Raw genomic sequence first — 15,715 nt, forward strand, 5'->3', positions numbered from 1 at the left:
CAACTCCCAATCTCACAATGACGCTTTCACATGAAAGAGGCGGTGATGGTGGAATATGACCAAACACAAACAGGGACGTGTCTGCTGGCAGCATTGCGGCTCATATTACAAAAGAAAATACAAGTTTTATCTTTGAAAATTTTTAAGAGGTTAAACACAGTGCAGGTTGGAAGCATGTAGCATGTCTATCCAAGCGGAAGCCAGGAAGAAAAACTGAAGAAAAAAAATGCCATTAAAACAACAGTGAATCTGGCAAATTAGAATAAGTGAAGAATGGATCAACCATCCAGTGCACAACAGAGGTGTGGAAGAGGGTGGAGCCAGGGTGGAATGGATGGAGACAGGTGTCAGGGTTCATTTCTGTTAGCAGGATCACAGCAAGAGTGAAAGGGAAGGTTTACAAGGTGGAAGTGAAACCTGCAAAGCTGGAGGTGACCGAGTTGAAGATTTTCACTGGGAGTGACAAGGATGGACAAGATTAGAAATGAGTACATCAGAGGGACAGCTCGGGTCAGGCTATTTGGAGACAAAGTTAGTGAGGCAAGTCTGAGATTGTTTGGACATGTGCAGAGGAGGGATAGTGGATATACTGGACATGGAATCTTGAATGTGGAGGTGCCAGGCAGAAGGAAACATGGGAGACCACAGACAAGATTTGTGGATGTAGTGAGTGAATGATCTTTCTGAAGAGCTGGCCAGGTGGCAGAGATTCAACCACAGAATGGGGTGTGTACTGTCCTTAGTGATACTGTCTGCTTGCCTTTTCTCTCCATGATGATGGCACAGATTGAGTCCAGATGTGGGAGCTTCATCTCAACAATGTGCTTTGCCATTTTCACCACTTGGTGAAGATCTTTCAGAAGTGCAGATGGCATACCACACTGGTTCACCATTTATCAGGATGGATTCCAGTGTACTCCTGTTAGAAGTTCAGTTTCTGAGGAGGCCTGCCTGCTGAGGAGTATGCTAGGAATAAGATGAGACGGAAGCAGATGAGCTACTATGGCAACCCCTACAGAGACCATATGAAAGAAGAAGAAGAAGAAGAAGAAGAAGAAGAAGAAGGTCAAGTAATGACTAAAACCTAGACTTTAGGATTTTAAAGCAGGTACTCTGCTTTAAAATCATATATTGCAATTTTATAGGGAAAAAAGTTAAAAACTGGAAAGTATATCAGAAATACATTAACTCCTGTGATTTTGTGTTTCTTGATCAATTCAGCTATGGTGCTCAAAGACTTTAGATGCTTTAGATGCTCTGTGACCATATTGGTGTGAAGTGACTACCGGGTAAAACTAAAAAAAACTGAAGTCAGTTATCCTGTTTTTTAGTTCAAGGCTCCGGCTCTGTGTGAACTATCTCTTGAATGAAAGGCAAACCGTTAAAACTATGACATGTACTTCCTCTAATGACACATTGGTGTCGCTGTTTGTAGGACGTGGAACAGTTTTTTGGACGCTTATTGGTCAAAAAGCCGTGGCGTCACTTCTCTCGTTCTTTTCGACCACCGCCATAGTGGGGAAAGGACTGTGGAGAAAATGGTAAATAGAAAATCTACAAACATCCGAGCTAGCATGGCTTATTAAAGTTCCCCGAAACCTTAAGCATTTAAAACTAAAATTATTGTCACGATAACAATGTGTATGTTATACGAGAAAAATGAGATGGAGCATATTAAAAGTGCTCAGTGATGCTAGCCGGTACGGTGGTTCTGCGCATGCTAGCGGCCAGCTTGTTTATTTTAGCACTGAAAGCTTTAAAAAATTAGTTTTAAACCAGAAGCATTTGGTTAAAGATGTATATACTTGGTGTTTTAAACGATTGTGCTAATACGGTGTCTTTTACGTCTTCCAGTCGTCCCACAAGACTTTCAGAATCAAGCGCTTCCTCGCCAAGAAGCAGAAACAGAACAGGCCGATTCCTCAGTGGATCAGAATGAAGACCGGCAACAAGATCAGGTGAGCTTACCATGACTGATTTTACCTGCCCTGTGCATCTTGTAAGGCCGAGAGCTGACGGTATACGGGTTCCCACATTTGTACACGTTATTGTAGTCATGTAATCCACCTCTGTTCAGTGCTGCAGGCTTATGAGAACCAAGACAGAAAAGGGAAAGATGATTTTTTTTTTTTTTCCAAAAAAAGCTGTAAAGTGTCTAGTTTCAAACATTCTTTCAAGCTGCATATGACCATTTAAGATTAGTATATTTATTTTCATCATGTCTCCCCACCACTGGAATCCTCTGCCTCATCCTTCTCACCCATAAACATGCTTATTTGTTCCCAACTCAGAATCGGTCAGACCAGATTGAAAGAACGTTTAAGTAACATCAGGTCCATTAGAACCTATTCCGGTCAGCTGGTTTTCAGGGTTTTCCATTGGGTCATAGTACCTGATAGCAGGTACTTTTTCAATACGTACTTCGCCAGGGTCCAAGCGATCTGAAAAAGCAAACAACCCCACACATATTAGGTGGCGCTGTAATAGAAAACGAGTCACCCTGATCAGAGTAGGTACTAATGGGAAAAGGGCCAGTCACTTTTTAGGTTTTATACCTTTTTTTAGGACTCCTTGCTGTCCACATCAACAGCTTTGTCAGTCAATGTAATCATTTGATTGTTGTGTCCTGCACATCCCTGCTTCCTTTATTTTCCATTTGTGAATTCATCAGTTCTCTGTAATCCAGTCATAAGGCAGGCAAGGGGAGAGGAGAGATTTGAATACTCTTGCATGAAGTGCGGCCTCATTGCCGTTTAAGGAGAGAAAGTTTCTAGTTAATAATAAACTTTAAATAAATCATTTAGTTTTGCTGTGGAAAAAGTAGAAGTGTATGAATATATTTAATATTCTGTAAATAAATAAATAATGATAATTCACTTAAGTCCCGTTCAATGCTAGATTAATTTTTTTGTAGCATTTTAATGCATATTGCAGCCATTGTAAAATGAATGTATCTTTGAAGCTTATAATGACCCCGTTGAGGCTGCTGTAGCTGGTGCAGCAGTAAGTGATGTAGCTGATGTTGTTGGTGAACTTTGATATCACACTGTATTCTAGGGCTGTTCGATATAACAATATATATCGGATGACGATGTAAAAACGTCTATCGTTTCATTTTACGCTATCGTTTGTTTCGTGGTGTCGCAAAATAAACTGTTTACAACAATATTTTTTTCATGGTTTCGATGGTCACTGTAGTGACTATATTCATTTGTTAAAGTTCTCTCTTTCTCTTATATTTAATATAACCACACTACAGACGGACAAGCGACTGTTTTTATGCGTTGTCATTATCAACAACGACGGTAAAACCATCACGTGTCCGCTTGTTTATTTTCCACATAAACCTTTTCACAATAAAGCTCAAGATCCTGTTGAGACTTTTCAAAATAAACCGAATCACGTAAAAGAGTATGCAGAGTATTTACAGATGAGAAGCAAAAAAAGAGCCGTCAGGTGCTAAAAAACAAACCTTAGACTCAAACGTTAGAACAGGCTTTCCCCCGCAGCACGCCGTGTAATAAATACTCACAAAGCAAACGGCGGCCGTTACAACTTATGTCTAAAAATATATCGTTTCATGCATCAGTTAAAACACTCGACTCCAGCTACATGACGCGCAGCTGGAAACACTTCACGCAAGTCGAGCTGCCCGAGATTCACAGAATTTACAGAAAATGTTACATTTTCGTGATTTATATCGTTATCGGGACAATATAATTCTTATATCGGGATATGAGATTTTGGTCATATCGCACAGCCCTACTGTATTCCTAATATTTCTAGCACAGTGTATATCATCGGAGATGCCTTTAAGCCTCTTTTCCCCTTGTTGCAGTGGTTTTGAATTTAACTTGTAAATTTGGTGTCGAAAATATTTGTGCTCATGAAATTTCCTTAAAGGTGGAAATCAGTAATTCCACCGTGCGGGTTGTTAAGAGTACTGCAGGGAGGATAGATTAATTTGAAAAGAACTCCATAATTTCAGGTTTTTGTGATGTCAGCGTTGCGATTAGGTGGTTCACAGATGGCTCAAATCTTAGTGAAGCTGAGTGTCTGTTTAAATGGGCTGTCAACATTCAGTTTCATTGCTGAGCTGCACGTGTTATCAGGAAGTGCTGACGCACCTGAGTGTAATTGCAGGGAGGAACATCATCTCATGTAAAGCAGGTCTGCAATTGCAGCACTTAGTTACAGTGGAGTGCTGTCATTAACCCTGCTGAGAGCATGTTTCTGCTGCAGAGCTTGTTCTCTCACTTGCTGTGCCGGTGATGAGGAAACTCTGTAGCCGAACACTAATGACCGATCTGCTGTTCTTTGGCTCCGTCATCTTGTATAAACTCTGTGGATGCCATGATTGCCATGAATACTGCAGTGATTTAGTGCCTGTAAAAAGTGACATTATTTCTAATTATCTCTTCAAAGGGGAATTTAAATTCACTAAATCACTATAGGGCTTTGTATTGATTTATAATATTTATCACACTGAAGAATACACAATGTACATGCTGTGCTGGAGAATCTGAAACTAGACGCACATCAAACAACTTTGCATACTCTGAACCCGTGAACCAACGATTCATTTGAATATTTCCTTGGTGTGGAGCATTATTAAGGAAGCTCTCACCACTCAATAGAGACTGTTAAAGCTACTATTTACATGGTTTTGACCACTTAAATTGTTGTAAAACCATCTTAGTGTTTTGAAAGCTCATGTGATGCAAGAGATCTGACACCATGGGAGACTGTTCTCATTACCCAATGATTTGTGATGGACTAATCCTTGCTCAATGAACATTGGATGATCCTCCTTTGACTTAAAAAAAAAAAAAAAAAAAAAAAAAGACGACCACAAATAATGAACTTTTAATATGATCTGAAACTGGTTGTTGAGCCCAAAACGTAATCTTGCAAGGCTTTACTGAGGTCACAGACGTTTGTCTCGAGTTTGAAAAAGACCTTTAGTCTTCTTGTGAGCAGAAAAGTACTCCCCTTGTGGTCATTTAAAGGATTGCAGGTTGTGAGTTTGACTTTTGTGAAAACTTGCATACCCCCATTTTGCACACACATAAATTAACTTACCAAAATAAATCTCTTTAAAGGTATACATTTATTAGGAAGAGCACATGGTTAGGTGCATTTAGTAATCCATTAAGTGTTCCACGGTGGCAGGTTGTACTAAAATCACATTTATTAGCTACACTGGTGTTTGTTTTTCCTGCTATAATAAGCTCCCCCAAAAAATTCAGTTTATTTGCAGTTTGACACCAAGTAAAACCATCAGCAACAGAGATAATATTAGCCTTTTATGTTTTTGTACAGAGAGGTTTTAATTCTTTCCACTCAGGGTTTGACAGCGTGACAGTTTAATAGTTTGCCAACATCAGAATCTCAGTGTTTTCCTCCTGACGGATTTATTTTTTGTTCTTTCATTTTAGGTACAACTCCAAGAGGAGACACTGGAGGAGAACCAAGCTTGGCCTGTAAACATGAGGCTCTGTGGATCCCAGCATCACAACATGCGCCAGGAACTCCAGCTGATGGACTGACTGCAGGGGACAAGCCATGTTATCTGGAGCAGGAATCATTTTGTACAGATACTCTGGTTATACTCATGTTTGACAATAAAAGATCATTGAATGTGAAATGCTTGAGTGGCGTCTTTTTCTCTCCCGCTAAGTGTTTACTTTTCTCAGGAAAATCAAATATGTAGAAGCTGCCATGCTGACACAGCTCGGCAAAAAGAAGCACTTGGACTGAAAGGGGGTTTGTGTTTGACCACACAGCTAACACTTCTGAATCACAGTTTCATGGAAAACTGTTCACTTGCTGTTTAGTGTGAATTTGACTTCTGACTTTGTAGTCTTTGGAATAAATACCAGAGGTATTAAAGGAAGCCTCAATAAGCAGCAGGATGAACTAGGAAAAAATGATTTCAGAGCTCATACACTGCAGGGAAAGCTCCTACACAGCCAATTACTAATATTGGAGTTGACACAAGTAGCGCAAATGAGTCTGGGCAGGAAGCGGGAAAAGTCCATTAAAAGCAGCTTATGAAAGACAAAGTAACACTTTAAAGTTTGGCTATTTTACTGAAATTTGTTTAGAAATCAGTCATGTAAACACTGCTGGTCTTGGATGAGTGAAGCACATCCACCAATATAAATGGGTATTTTGTTTCTGGAAAGCATACTTGAAAAACTGCACATTCTTGCTGCCTTAACATTTAGCTTGATCTTTACCGCTTGAATAGTCACCACTGCCTACAAACTAGCCTTTCACTGTCTTCACGACCCCTTCTGAAACTAACATAAAAATAGTGGAGTGATGATGCACATATTGGAAAGTATGTGTCATCCCCCACTCATGTTTTGCTTCCAAGCAAAGGAGGAAAGGAGGGCAGCAGCTTTTTTAGAGACCCAAGCCTCCAGCCGCTTCTCCTCTTAGTCCGGTCAAAGTGCTTCACTTCCTCTGCCTCCACAGCATCGTCCTCTTCACATGCGGTCAAGTTCACTGCGCCAGCGCAGTTGTTGTTGCCGTTCTTGTTGACGTTTTGCGTGCATCCCCAGCTGTGCTCTTCATCCCAGGCCCCCAGCAGCTCCTTCATCTCCGGCGGGGCGTTTTCCCTCAGATACTGCCACGGCCTCTTTCCGTTGTAGTCCATTGCGTCCACGTTGGCATTGAAAGCTCCGACCAGCAGCTTGATGACCATGTACTGACTGTGCATGCTGGCGAGGTGCAGAGGCGTGAGCCCACCGCTGCCCTTCAGGTTCACGTTCACGGGGATGCCCTCGCTTTGTGCGTAGCGCAAAAGTTTGATCAGAGTCTCGTCCTGTCCCCTCTTGGCCAGCCAATGCAGGACCGAGTAGCCGCTGATGAAATCCTTCCTGGTTAATAGCTGGGGGTCCTCTGAGATAAAATCCATGATGATTTCATAGCTGCCCTCCACCGCTGAGAGCATCCACGCGTGCTCCATCGGATACAAAGCCCAATCCGTGTCCTCCTCGCCGGAGCGGCTGTAATTCTGCGAGGACAGCACGCTGCTAAACCCGCTGTTGGACGAGTTCCCCAGAAGCAGTTCCTTCAGGTACTTTTTACGCATAGCGGGTGTGATAGACTCCCTCTCCGGAGCGGCGCTGTCACAGACTTCTTGCTGCCTCTGCAGCCTCGTCCTACGCTGGAAACCCCCGGGCACTGGCATGGGCATGACCTGCATGCCGTATCTGGACACTCGCTCCACAACGGTGCCCTTTTTAGACCCCCTGCCGCCGTGGGCGTCGGTATTGCTGACAGCTGGTTCAGACATAGCTTCATCCGAGCTGCGCCCAAGCATGTCTGAATTCTTCTGCAGAGCTCAAGGCTACTTCCTTTTTATTTAGACAACACCCGAAGATATGTCAAATTATAAACATGAAACCATTTCCTCCGCTTGACTGGACTCGGTCCCCTGTGTAAGGGAGGAAAAAGCTCTTTAAAAACATTTCAGCTAACGCGATTATTGGCGAACAGTTCCTCATTTTGCCATGTTAAGCCAAACCTACGCTTAAGTTTCCGTCTAAAACGGCTGCCACTCACCTGTTCTGCACTCAAACCGCACACACCGACTCTTCAGGTGTGCCACCCAATAGGTGATCTAAAAATCACGTAACACGTCACGAGTAATTTTAACCGTTCATCCCCCAAAAAGTTACGTGACGCAGATTATTCTTCAAGAGGAACCGAGACAAAGTCCACTCATCTCCCAATAGCGGGAAACCCTCACATGACCACTGATGGACTTTAAAAGCAGGAAGTAATATCGGGCATACTTTCATGGCCAGTCACCAATTATAAAGTGGAGCTCCAGCACATAAAACACACCAGGCACGATTTAAAAAACAACTTTATTTCAATTAAAAGCAGACAAAAAACACAACTTTAATCAGTATCAGGTTCTGGAGGAAGCTCCACTGTTAACTCCTCGAGCGTCTGAAGAAAGGCATCCAGCTCCACACGGCAATCTGAAGAGAGATACGGGGAATTTAATCATACAGAAGGTTAATGATACCTGTAGTTAATTATACCAGGAGATTCAAACTTGCACTTCAGATGCAAAGATACAATTACGGTTGCTTGATAAAAGTAGTTTTATTTGAGGGCTGCATACCATTTATAAATCCCAAAGTCCTAAATTGTACATCTAATCCATTAGAGCAGAGGTTGAGAAATTGAGAAAGTAGAGGTCAAATTGAGGGCCACATAAATGCCATGTTTGTAATGTCTCATTCCAGAGTCTGTTTATAGTGGCAGCTGTCACTTTTGTGCTTGTGTGTAGTTTTAACCGTTTTTGAGGCGAGGTTTCTTGATACTAGGTGCACTTGTCAGAGTTGGGAAGATTTAATTTGCTACGATGGAACAGAATTTAAATTTGTTTTTACTCTTACAGTTAACAGCCATCACAGGGTACGCCATACTGCAAGACAGAACCAACATGAGATGATTTCGGGCTGATAGGAATTAAACAGCTTTCCAGGAAGAAAGCTCTGGGAAAACCCTGTTTGTTTTAGAGTGACGGACAAGAGAGCCCAGGGGTGACACTGAAGAAAATGTATTAGTCATATTTCCCAAAGGCTCCTGAATCATAGCTTAGGAAGGCACTAATATCATTGCCCTAATTTTATGTTGGGCAATACTGGCCCTGCTGACAGTAGCGTTTATGTCAGAGGCTGGTATTTGGTTCAAGTCATCAATTTTGCACAGGTAAGAGGCAAAATGTATTCAAGTGTAAAAACCACCAATGCATCTCCAGCATTACGTGAAGTGAAAATGAACTGTACAGCCACATTTCTTTCCTCGTTGGGCCCCTTGTACTACACAGAGCCCAGCCCTGTTCCCTAAGGCATGATTTGAGCTTATACAGGCAACTTCAAACTTCCCGAGTTTTCTGTGTTATGTCACCATGGTAACTTATGCTGTAGAGCAGGTTAAGTCTGTAGCAAATTCTCTGGAAAGTCATCACCATTCCTGGAAGACACCTTAGACCTGTGATAAGAATCTGCATTTGTCACAGGTTCTTAGGATTTAAAATTATTCCTCAGTTACCGGTTTCCCTTTGGCCAATAAAAACCATTTCATTGTTCTATAAACAGTGATCTAAGAAAAGGACACCTAATTTTAATCAAATTCACTTCTTACTTCCATTCATCTTTTCAGACTGTTCAACACCAGAGCTGCCACAGAGACTAAAAAGCCATCTCGTGCACATCTAAACATTAATTTAATAACAGTTGCAGTCTGTTAAATTCTGCTATGCCTTAAAGACAGCTGTGATACTGTTTGTCTTAACTGGCATTTATTATTCTCACCTTTCCTTCCTGGCTGTAATAAAGCAGTCATTTCAGTCTTGTCCGATTTAGACTACTGCAGGAAATCCACGTTGTTACTTATGATTTGACCACAAACCCCTTTTAAGCCATTTACATCATAGCCTTTTACGTAACCTGATGTACACCTCCCGAGAAATGCAACTACACCTCAGGCTGACCTAACCTGCAATGACCAAATTATGTTGGAGGCTACGGTGTATGGTTGAAAGGCGTTTCCGGTTATGTCGCAAGTTATGACAGATTTCCTGCAGTAGACCAAATCCGGGATTACTGACCAGAAGTCCTTAACACATTCAGGGTTTAATGCGCTATTGTGCCATGCTTCTCTCACACCTGTATTGTGCGCTTAATCTCCCCCCCCCCTTCAGTTTTATCTTTCCCTGCAAAATCAGTTGCTCTGCAGCCAGCAGACTTATCTAAAATAAATAAATAAAGGAAGCTAGGAGAATGACTCATTTAGGTGAACTAAACCTTACAAAGCTGCTTTGTTAGAGTGCAGCAATATGCATGATTATTATTAACCACTGCAGTGGTTCTTTGAATAAGCCAGGTGCTTGAAATAGGGTTCTTTGCCCCTGACCAAAAGTTGATACCTGAATGTTTCAAAGTCACAGCTGGTGGGTTTGGGAGTGGTGCCAGCTCTTCAAAGTCATCCTCACACATATCAGGTACTTGTGAGAAACAGGCGAGTCCAGGTAAAGCAAGTTTACTTAGAGGAATCAAGTCTTCAGGTACGTCATACCTCAAGTACTCTGGAAATGCAAATAGAAAACAAGGAAAGGTTGTTGAGGAGATCCATGGAATTGAAAATTTTTACCTTTTGTTAAGGTTACAAGCTAATACTTCTATCACAAAATGGGACAAGTGGTTTCCAAATAAAGAACTTTGTGTTGACAAGATTGATTGTTAGTTAATTTACAAACCAAACAATCAATCTTGTCAACACAAAGTTCTTTATTTGGAACACAGTTCTACAAGAAAGATAAGTTACTGAGAAAGTGGTTGTGCTTAAAGTGCTGCACTGAGCTGAAATTTAAAACGTCAAGATATTTTAAATGAAATTTTACATTAAGTGCCTCAAAGGCTTCAAACTGAACAGCTTGATATATTATGGACCATCTTCCATTGCAGTCACATGCCCCTCAGATGGTCAACTCCAAATGCAGTATTGCCAGCCATGGTCTTTCCACACTCACGACAGTAAATGCACTGGATCATGTTGCCAGCTTTGAAATGTATACACTTTCCCCATTTTACTATCAGCGGGCTCTGGCTCAGTTGATCGTATGTGGCTAATTATCTGATGCCATCTCTGGACTAGTGTTAGACAGGAAAGTTATCAATCGTTCTTTTCATTTTTTCCCCTCATTGCCCACAGCTATAGTGGGGCAAAAAAGTATTTAGTCAGCCACCGATTGTGCAAGTTCCCCCACCTAAAATGATGACAGAGGTCAGTAATTTGCACCAGAGGTACACTTCAACTGTGAGAGACAGAATGTGAAAAAAAAAAAAATCCATGAATTCACATGGTAGGATTTGTAAAGAATTTATTCGTAAATCAGGGTGGAAAATAAGTATTTGGTCACCTCAAACAAGGAAAATCTCTGGCTCTCACAGACCTGTAACGTCTTCTGTAAGAAGCTTTTCTGTCCCCCACTCGTTACCTGTATGAATGGCACCTGTTTGAACTCATCATCTGTATAAAAGACACCTGTCCACAGCCTCAAACAGTCAGACTCCAAACTCCACCATGGCCAAGACCAAAGAGCTTTCGAAGGACACCAGGAAAAGTATTGTAGACCTGCACCAGACTGGGAAGAGTGAATCTACAATAGGCAAGCAGCTTGGTGTGAAAAAAAAAAAAAAAAAAAAAATCAACCGTGGGAGCAATCATCAGAAAATGGAAGACATACAAGACCACTGATAATCTCCCTCGATCTGGGGCTCCACGCAAGATCTCATCCTGTGGGGTCAAAATGATCATGAGAACGGTGAGCAAAGATCCCAGAACCACACGGGGGGACCTGGTGAATGACCTGCAGAGAGCTGGGACCAAAGTAACAAAGGTCACCATCAGTAACACACTACAACGGCAGGGAATCAAATCCCGCAGTGCCAGATGTGTTCCGCTGCTGAAGCCAGTGCATGTCCAGGCCCGTCTGAAGTTTGCCAGAGAGCACATGGATGATACAGCAGAGGATTGGGAGAATGTCATGTGGTCAGATGAAACCAAAGTAGAACTTTTTGGTATAAACTCAACTCGTCGTGTTTGGAGGAAGAAGAATACTGAGTTGCATCCCAAGAACACCATACCTACTGTGAAGCATGGGGGTGGAAACATCATGCTATGGGGCTGTTTTTCTGCCAAGGGGACAGGACGACTGATCCGTGTTAAGGACAGAATGAATGGGGCCATGTATCGTGAGATTTTGAGCCAAAACCTCCTTCCATCAGTGAGAACTTTGAAGATGAAACGAGGCTGGGTCTTCCAACATGACAATGATCCAAAACACACCGCCCGGGCAACAAAGGAGTGGCTCCGTAAGAAGCATTTGAAAGTCCTGGAGTGGCCTAGCCAGTCTCCAGACCTCAACCCCATAGAAAATCTGTGGCGGGAGTTGAAAGTCCGTGTTGCTCGGCGACAGCCCCAAAACATCACTGCTCTCGAGAAGATCTGCATGGAGGAATGGGCCAAAATACCAGCTACTGTGTGTGCAAACCTGGTAAAGACCTATAGTAAACGTTTGACCTCTGTTATTGCCAACAAAGGTTATGTTACAAAGTATTGAGTTGTATTTTTGTTATTGACCAAATACTTATTTTCCACCCTGATTTACGAATAAATTCTTTACAAATCCTACCATGTGGATTCATGGATTTTTTTTTTTTTCCCCATTCTGTCTCTCACTGTTGAAGTGTACCTCTGGTGCAAATTACTGACCTCTGTCATCATTTTAAGTGGGGGAACTTGCACAATCGGTGGCTGACTAAATACTTTTTTTGCCCCACTGTACATCCACTTCTACTGGGCCTAAGCTACTCAACTTTTTTTTTTTTTTTTTTTAAAGTTGGACCATTGAGAAATTAGGACGCATGTGCGACCAAATTGGTTGCACTCTAGAGCCTTGTATATGTCTCACCCACATTTGTATACATGTGGTCAATTCATGAATACAATGCTGTGTTTTCACTACTAGAATTGCCTCAGTCGACTGCTTCCTTCTTTGGTCTTGGGGGAAAAAAAGAAAAAAAGAAAAAAAAGAAAAAAAAGTGTAAAACCTTCATTAAAAATAATTTTAAAACACATTTTAAAAGCCACATCATGGCCTTATTCAAGTACACCCGAATCATATTTTGATTTCACAAGTTTGAGGCAAACCTTCCGATTACTTAACCAAATCAAATTAGCTTCAAATGAAAGCATAAACTTGTGCTACAGTGCAGCAGCATTTTAAAATTGACGGGTCAAATATGCAACAACTTTCCAAATTCTGCCTTACTGTTTTTGCCCTTTTAAAATAACCACCAAGCAGAACTTGACAATTACAACTTATAGCATCAGTTACCTAGTGGGTCATAAGAGAACAACTTCTCAGTTTCTGGATACTCCACATTGGCTTGAGGTGCATTTTTGGCTTTTGTTTCCTCAAGGCAAACTGGTGGCTGTGGCAGAGAAAAATCAAATAAGTCAGAATACAGCCAAGCATTTAGTGTATACTTGAATAATTATATAGTCCAACCTGTTTTAGGAGTTTCTTCTCTTGTTTGCCGATGGCAGGGGTCGAGACTTTTACGTTAAGGCAGCCGAAAGCCTTACGTCCAGATGGCAAGGGGGTGCTGAATGGTTTTGTAGGAGATTTGACTAGTTTCTCTGAATGCAGGGACAAAAATGTTAACGTGGCACCTATGCAAACGTTATCAGCGTTTCAAGAGCAGAAAAAAAGAAAGTCGACCAAAGACATAATTTTCATACCTGGAGCAGACTGAAGCCGCTGCCTCATTTTCTGTGTAGGTGCATGGAGACCTGCATTTTCCCGCTCTGCAAAGATTATATTGGCCATCTGAAAACAAGAAGACACTGGCTACTGCAGCTTTATGTAGGGAGAATTTCTATAGCAGTGTTTAATACATTACAGCAAAGAGTGCCTCTTAACAGGCTAGCCCTTTTCTTGCTTTTGTCATGTAGTACTAAACTGAATACAATCAGCATTTGTATGTGTGTGAATGAGACTTTCCCCAAGTAAAGAGTTGGGTGAGCATCAACTCCTAATAGCCAACTGCTTTAAGTTCAGTACCCTTTTATGAATACAGTGCTGGAACTAATGGCAAGTTTGGCAGCATTACAGGCTACAGCATTGTTGCAGCAAACATAATATGCTTCTACTCATCATACCTTAAAGACCTCTTAGCACCATATTTCAACAATGCACTTCGCTCCCAGAGTGCAGGCTTAATTTCAGTTCCTAGAGTTTCCAGAAGTAGAATGGGAGGCAGTGCCTTCAGCCTGCTCGTACTGAACCAGCTTCTACTTTGGGGTCCGGAAACTGACAACAGCTCTGTTAAAAGTTAGGTGTAAATCCTTTTTCTAAAGCTTCTAGTTAGAGTTGAGGTGACCCTGAGGTTCTGCAACATACATCAGATTCATTCATCTCCCTCTAAACTTCCAACAAGTTGCAGCAGATGGTTTCTAATGCAATTATAATTCAAACCAAAACAAATAAAAGTCTGCAAAATAGAATGAATTTGGAAAGTAAAGCACTGAAAGGAAAGACCAAAACAAATTGGTAAAACTAGTCAATTTATTTTAGCTCAGTGTAATGAAAACAGTGAGGCCTGCTGTGATGTACAGTTTGGAGATGTTAGCAAAGGAGGTGTCAGGGTTATTTTCCCCCCACTGGAAGTGATCTGGATGGACAGGACCAAATGAGTATATCAGAGGGACAGTTCAGATGGAACAATAGAGTCAAAGTTATAAGGCTGAGACGGTTTGGATACTTGCAGAGGGTTGGTTTGACAGGGGAGCATGACAGGGATACTGAGATTGTTGTGGTGGTCTTTAAAAGGGAGCAGCACAAAGAGAAAACACTTTGGGACAATTTGTTATTTACATTAAATTTCAAGTAACTGCATAGCTCGGGCGGACCCTTTTAACCATATGATTGAAAAACAAACTCAAATCATTTTCCCAATCAAAATAAAGAGTGCTGCCTCCTAGCGGCTTTTCTTTTTAAAGGAAAAAAAGAATTTGTTTGATAAAGTAGAAATAATATAGCATCGATTAACATTAGATGTAGTGTTCACGGGTAAACTCATTAAGGAAATGAGTGAATCCTTGTCTCCAGTTTATGCAAATACATACGAGTACAAACTGATGTTATTGGATGCCAAACAGCAACACGTAGTAGTAAGTTTAGTAAAGTTAAGCAAAACACTTCCACCATAACGAATAAAACTTCTGGTGAACAGAAAAGGTTGATTTTGAGGTAGTCTTAAAACAAAAGGGAGATACAGAATCAAAATGTTGCTTTAGTGCGCTAACTAGCTAGCACACTAGCTCACGTCATTGACAAAGCGTCTTCGCCATTTAATAAACTTACCGTCGCTGCTAATAAAGTCAACATTTGCTTTAACAGACCGTTAACACCAACATTACCTCAGTCCTCTGTGATAGTCGCCGCTAGCTGCTCCCAGATCACAAACTTGTTTTGGTACGAAAACTTGTACAGCTGCTACCGCGAATCGTTTTTAAATTCACGGTCCACCTCCCATTGGTCGATGTAGCACACATGACTTGAAATGGGCGTTACGCTAAAAAAATAAATATCTGCCAACAGAAATGCTTTAATATTGCTATCATATTTATATCATGCACGGCACATATTTATAATCATGTATTAATTAATGGTAAAACAACAATAACCCTAAATCAATTACGTATTTAGGAAATACAGCCCTGATCTTTATTTGGAATTCGTGTTAGTTCTCACGTAAAACCCATAAACATTACTTCCCGTGCTTACATACATCTCCTAAGTGTGTTTGAGACAGTGCTTAATTTTTTGAAGTTATATAAACACTTTAAAAAGTTTCCTTGACTGGTCGTTGCCGCGTTGGTTTTACCGTTTATTCTTAACTGACACGAATGTGTCGTTTACTGACTGCAGATCGCCGTCTCTACCACCAGACGGAACCATGGCGACATCCTGAGGGGGTACAGTAAATAGTTTTATTTATATCTTTATTATTTTTACGAAGCAAAATTCTAAATAAATCATTTGGAGTATGCCTGTAGCTTATATTTGATAAGTAAGAAATACATAATATGGGTGCAGTTTTTAAAAATATCATAT

At 41.2% G+C, this 15,715-nt stretch overlaps 3 protein-coding genes across 4 annotated transcripts; 1 reads left to right on the forward strand and 2 right to left on the reverse strand.

Moving 5' to 3' along the window:
* Positions 1–1,032: 1,032 nt before the first annotated feature.
* On the forward strand, positions 1,033–5,647 carry rpl39 (ribosomal protein L39). 2 transcript variants are annotated; one of them, XM_082507971.1, is made up of 4 exons: positions 1,033–1,065; positions 1,448–1,541; positions 1,855–1,958; positions 5,439–5,647. In XM_082507971.1, exons 2-4 carry the CDS (start codon positions 1,539–1,541, stop codon positions 5,485–5,487), a joined length of 156 nt encoding a protein of 51 aa, XP_082364097.1. In that variant the 5' UTR covers positions 1,033–1,065; positions 1,448–1,538; the 3' UTR covers positions 5,488–5,647. The 2 variants fall into 2 exon arrangements, with proteins under 2 accessions (XP_082364097.1, XP_082364096.1); XM_082507970.1 differs by lacking the exon at positions 1,033–1,065 and having other exon boundaries at positions 1,433–1,541.
* Positions 5,648–5,761: 114 nt separating this feature from the next.
* Positions 5,762–7,867, reverse strand: sowahd (sosondowah ankyrin repeat domain family d). The gene is made up of 2 exons (XM_082507944.1): positions 7,576–7,867; positions 5,762–7,447 (listed from the first exon to the last, which is right to left on the reverse strand). The coding sequence occupies exon 2, from the start codon at positions 7,331–7,333 to the stop codon at positions 6,365–6,367; it is 969 nt and encodes a 322-aa protein (XP_082364070.1). The 5' UTR covers positions 7,334–7,447; positions 7,576–7,867; the 3' UTR covers positions 5,762–6,364.
* On the reverse strand, positions 7,865–15,145 carry pttg1 (PTTG1 regulator of sister chromatid separation, securin). Its single transcript, XM_082507955.1, has 6 exons — positions 15,019–15,145; positions 13,339–13,426; positions 13,106–13,236; positions 12,932–13,028; positions 9,959–10,117; positions 7,865–8,000 (listed from the first exon to the last, which is right to left on the reverse strand). The coding sequence occupies exons 2-6, from the start codon at positions 13,424–13,426 to the stop codon at positions 7,918–7,920; spliced, it is 558 nt and encodes a 185-aa protein (XP_082364081.1). The 5' UTR covers positions 15,019–15,145; the 3' UTR covers positions 7,865–7,917.
* Positions 15,146–15,715: the final 570 nt, after the last annotated feature.

The sequence above is a fragment of the Aulonocara stuartgranti genome, assembly GCF_965226115.1.
Source record: "Aulonocara stuartgranti genome assembly, chromosome: 2".
Classification (NCBI taxonomy): domain Eukaryota; kingdom Metazoa; phylum Chordata; class Actinopteri; order Cichliformes; family Cichlidae; genus Aulonocara; species Aulonocara stuartgranti.

Coding starts and splice junctions, on each gene's coding strand:
- pttg1 (XM_082507955.1), bottom strand. CDS start 13,426: ATGGCCAATATAATCTTTGCAGAGCGGGAAAATGCAGGTCTCCATGCA. Junction 13,029..13,105: donor AGAAGAAACTCCTAAAACAG/GTTGGACTATAT, acceptor TCTCTGCCACAG/CCACCAGTTTGCCTTGAGGA. Junction 8,001..9,958: donor TGTGACTTTGAAACATTCAG/GTATCAACTTTT, acceptor ATCTCTCTTCAG/ATTGCCGTGTGGAGCTGGAT.
- rpl39 (XM_082507971.1), top strand. Junction 1,959..5,438: donor AAGACCGGCAACAAGATCAG/GTGAGCTTACCA, acceptor CTTTCATTTTAG/GTACAACTCCAAGAGGAGAC.
- sowahd (XM_082507944.1), bottom strand. CDS start 7,333: ATGCTTGGGCGCAGCTCGGATGAAGCTATGTCTGAACCAGCTGTCAGC.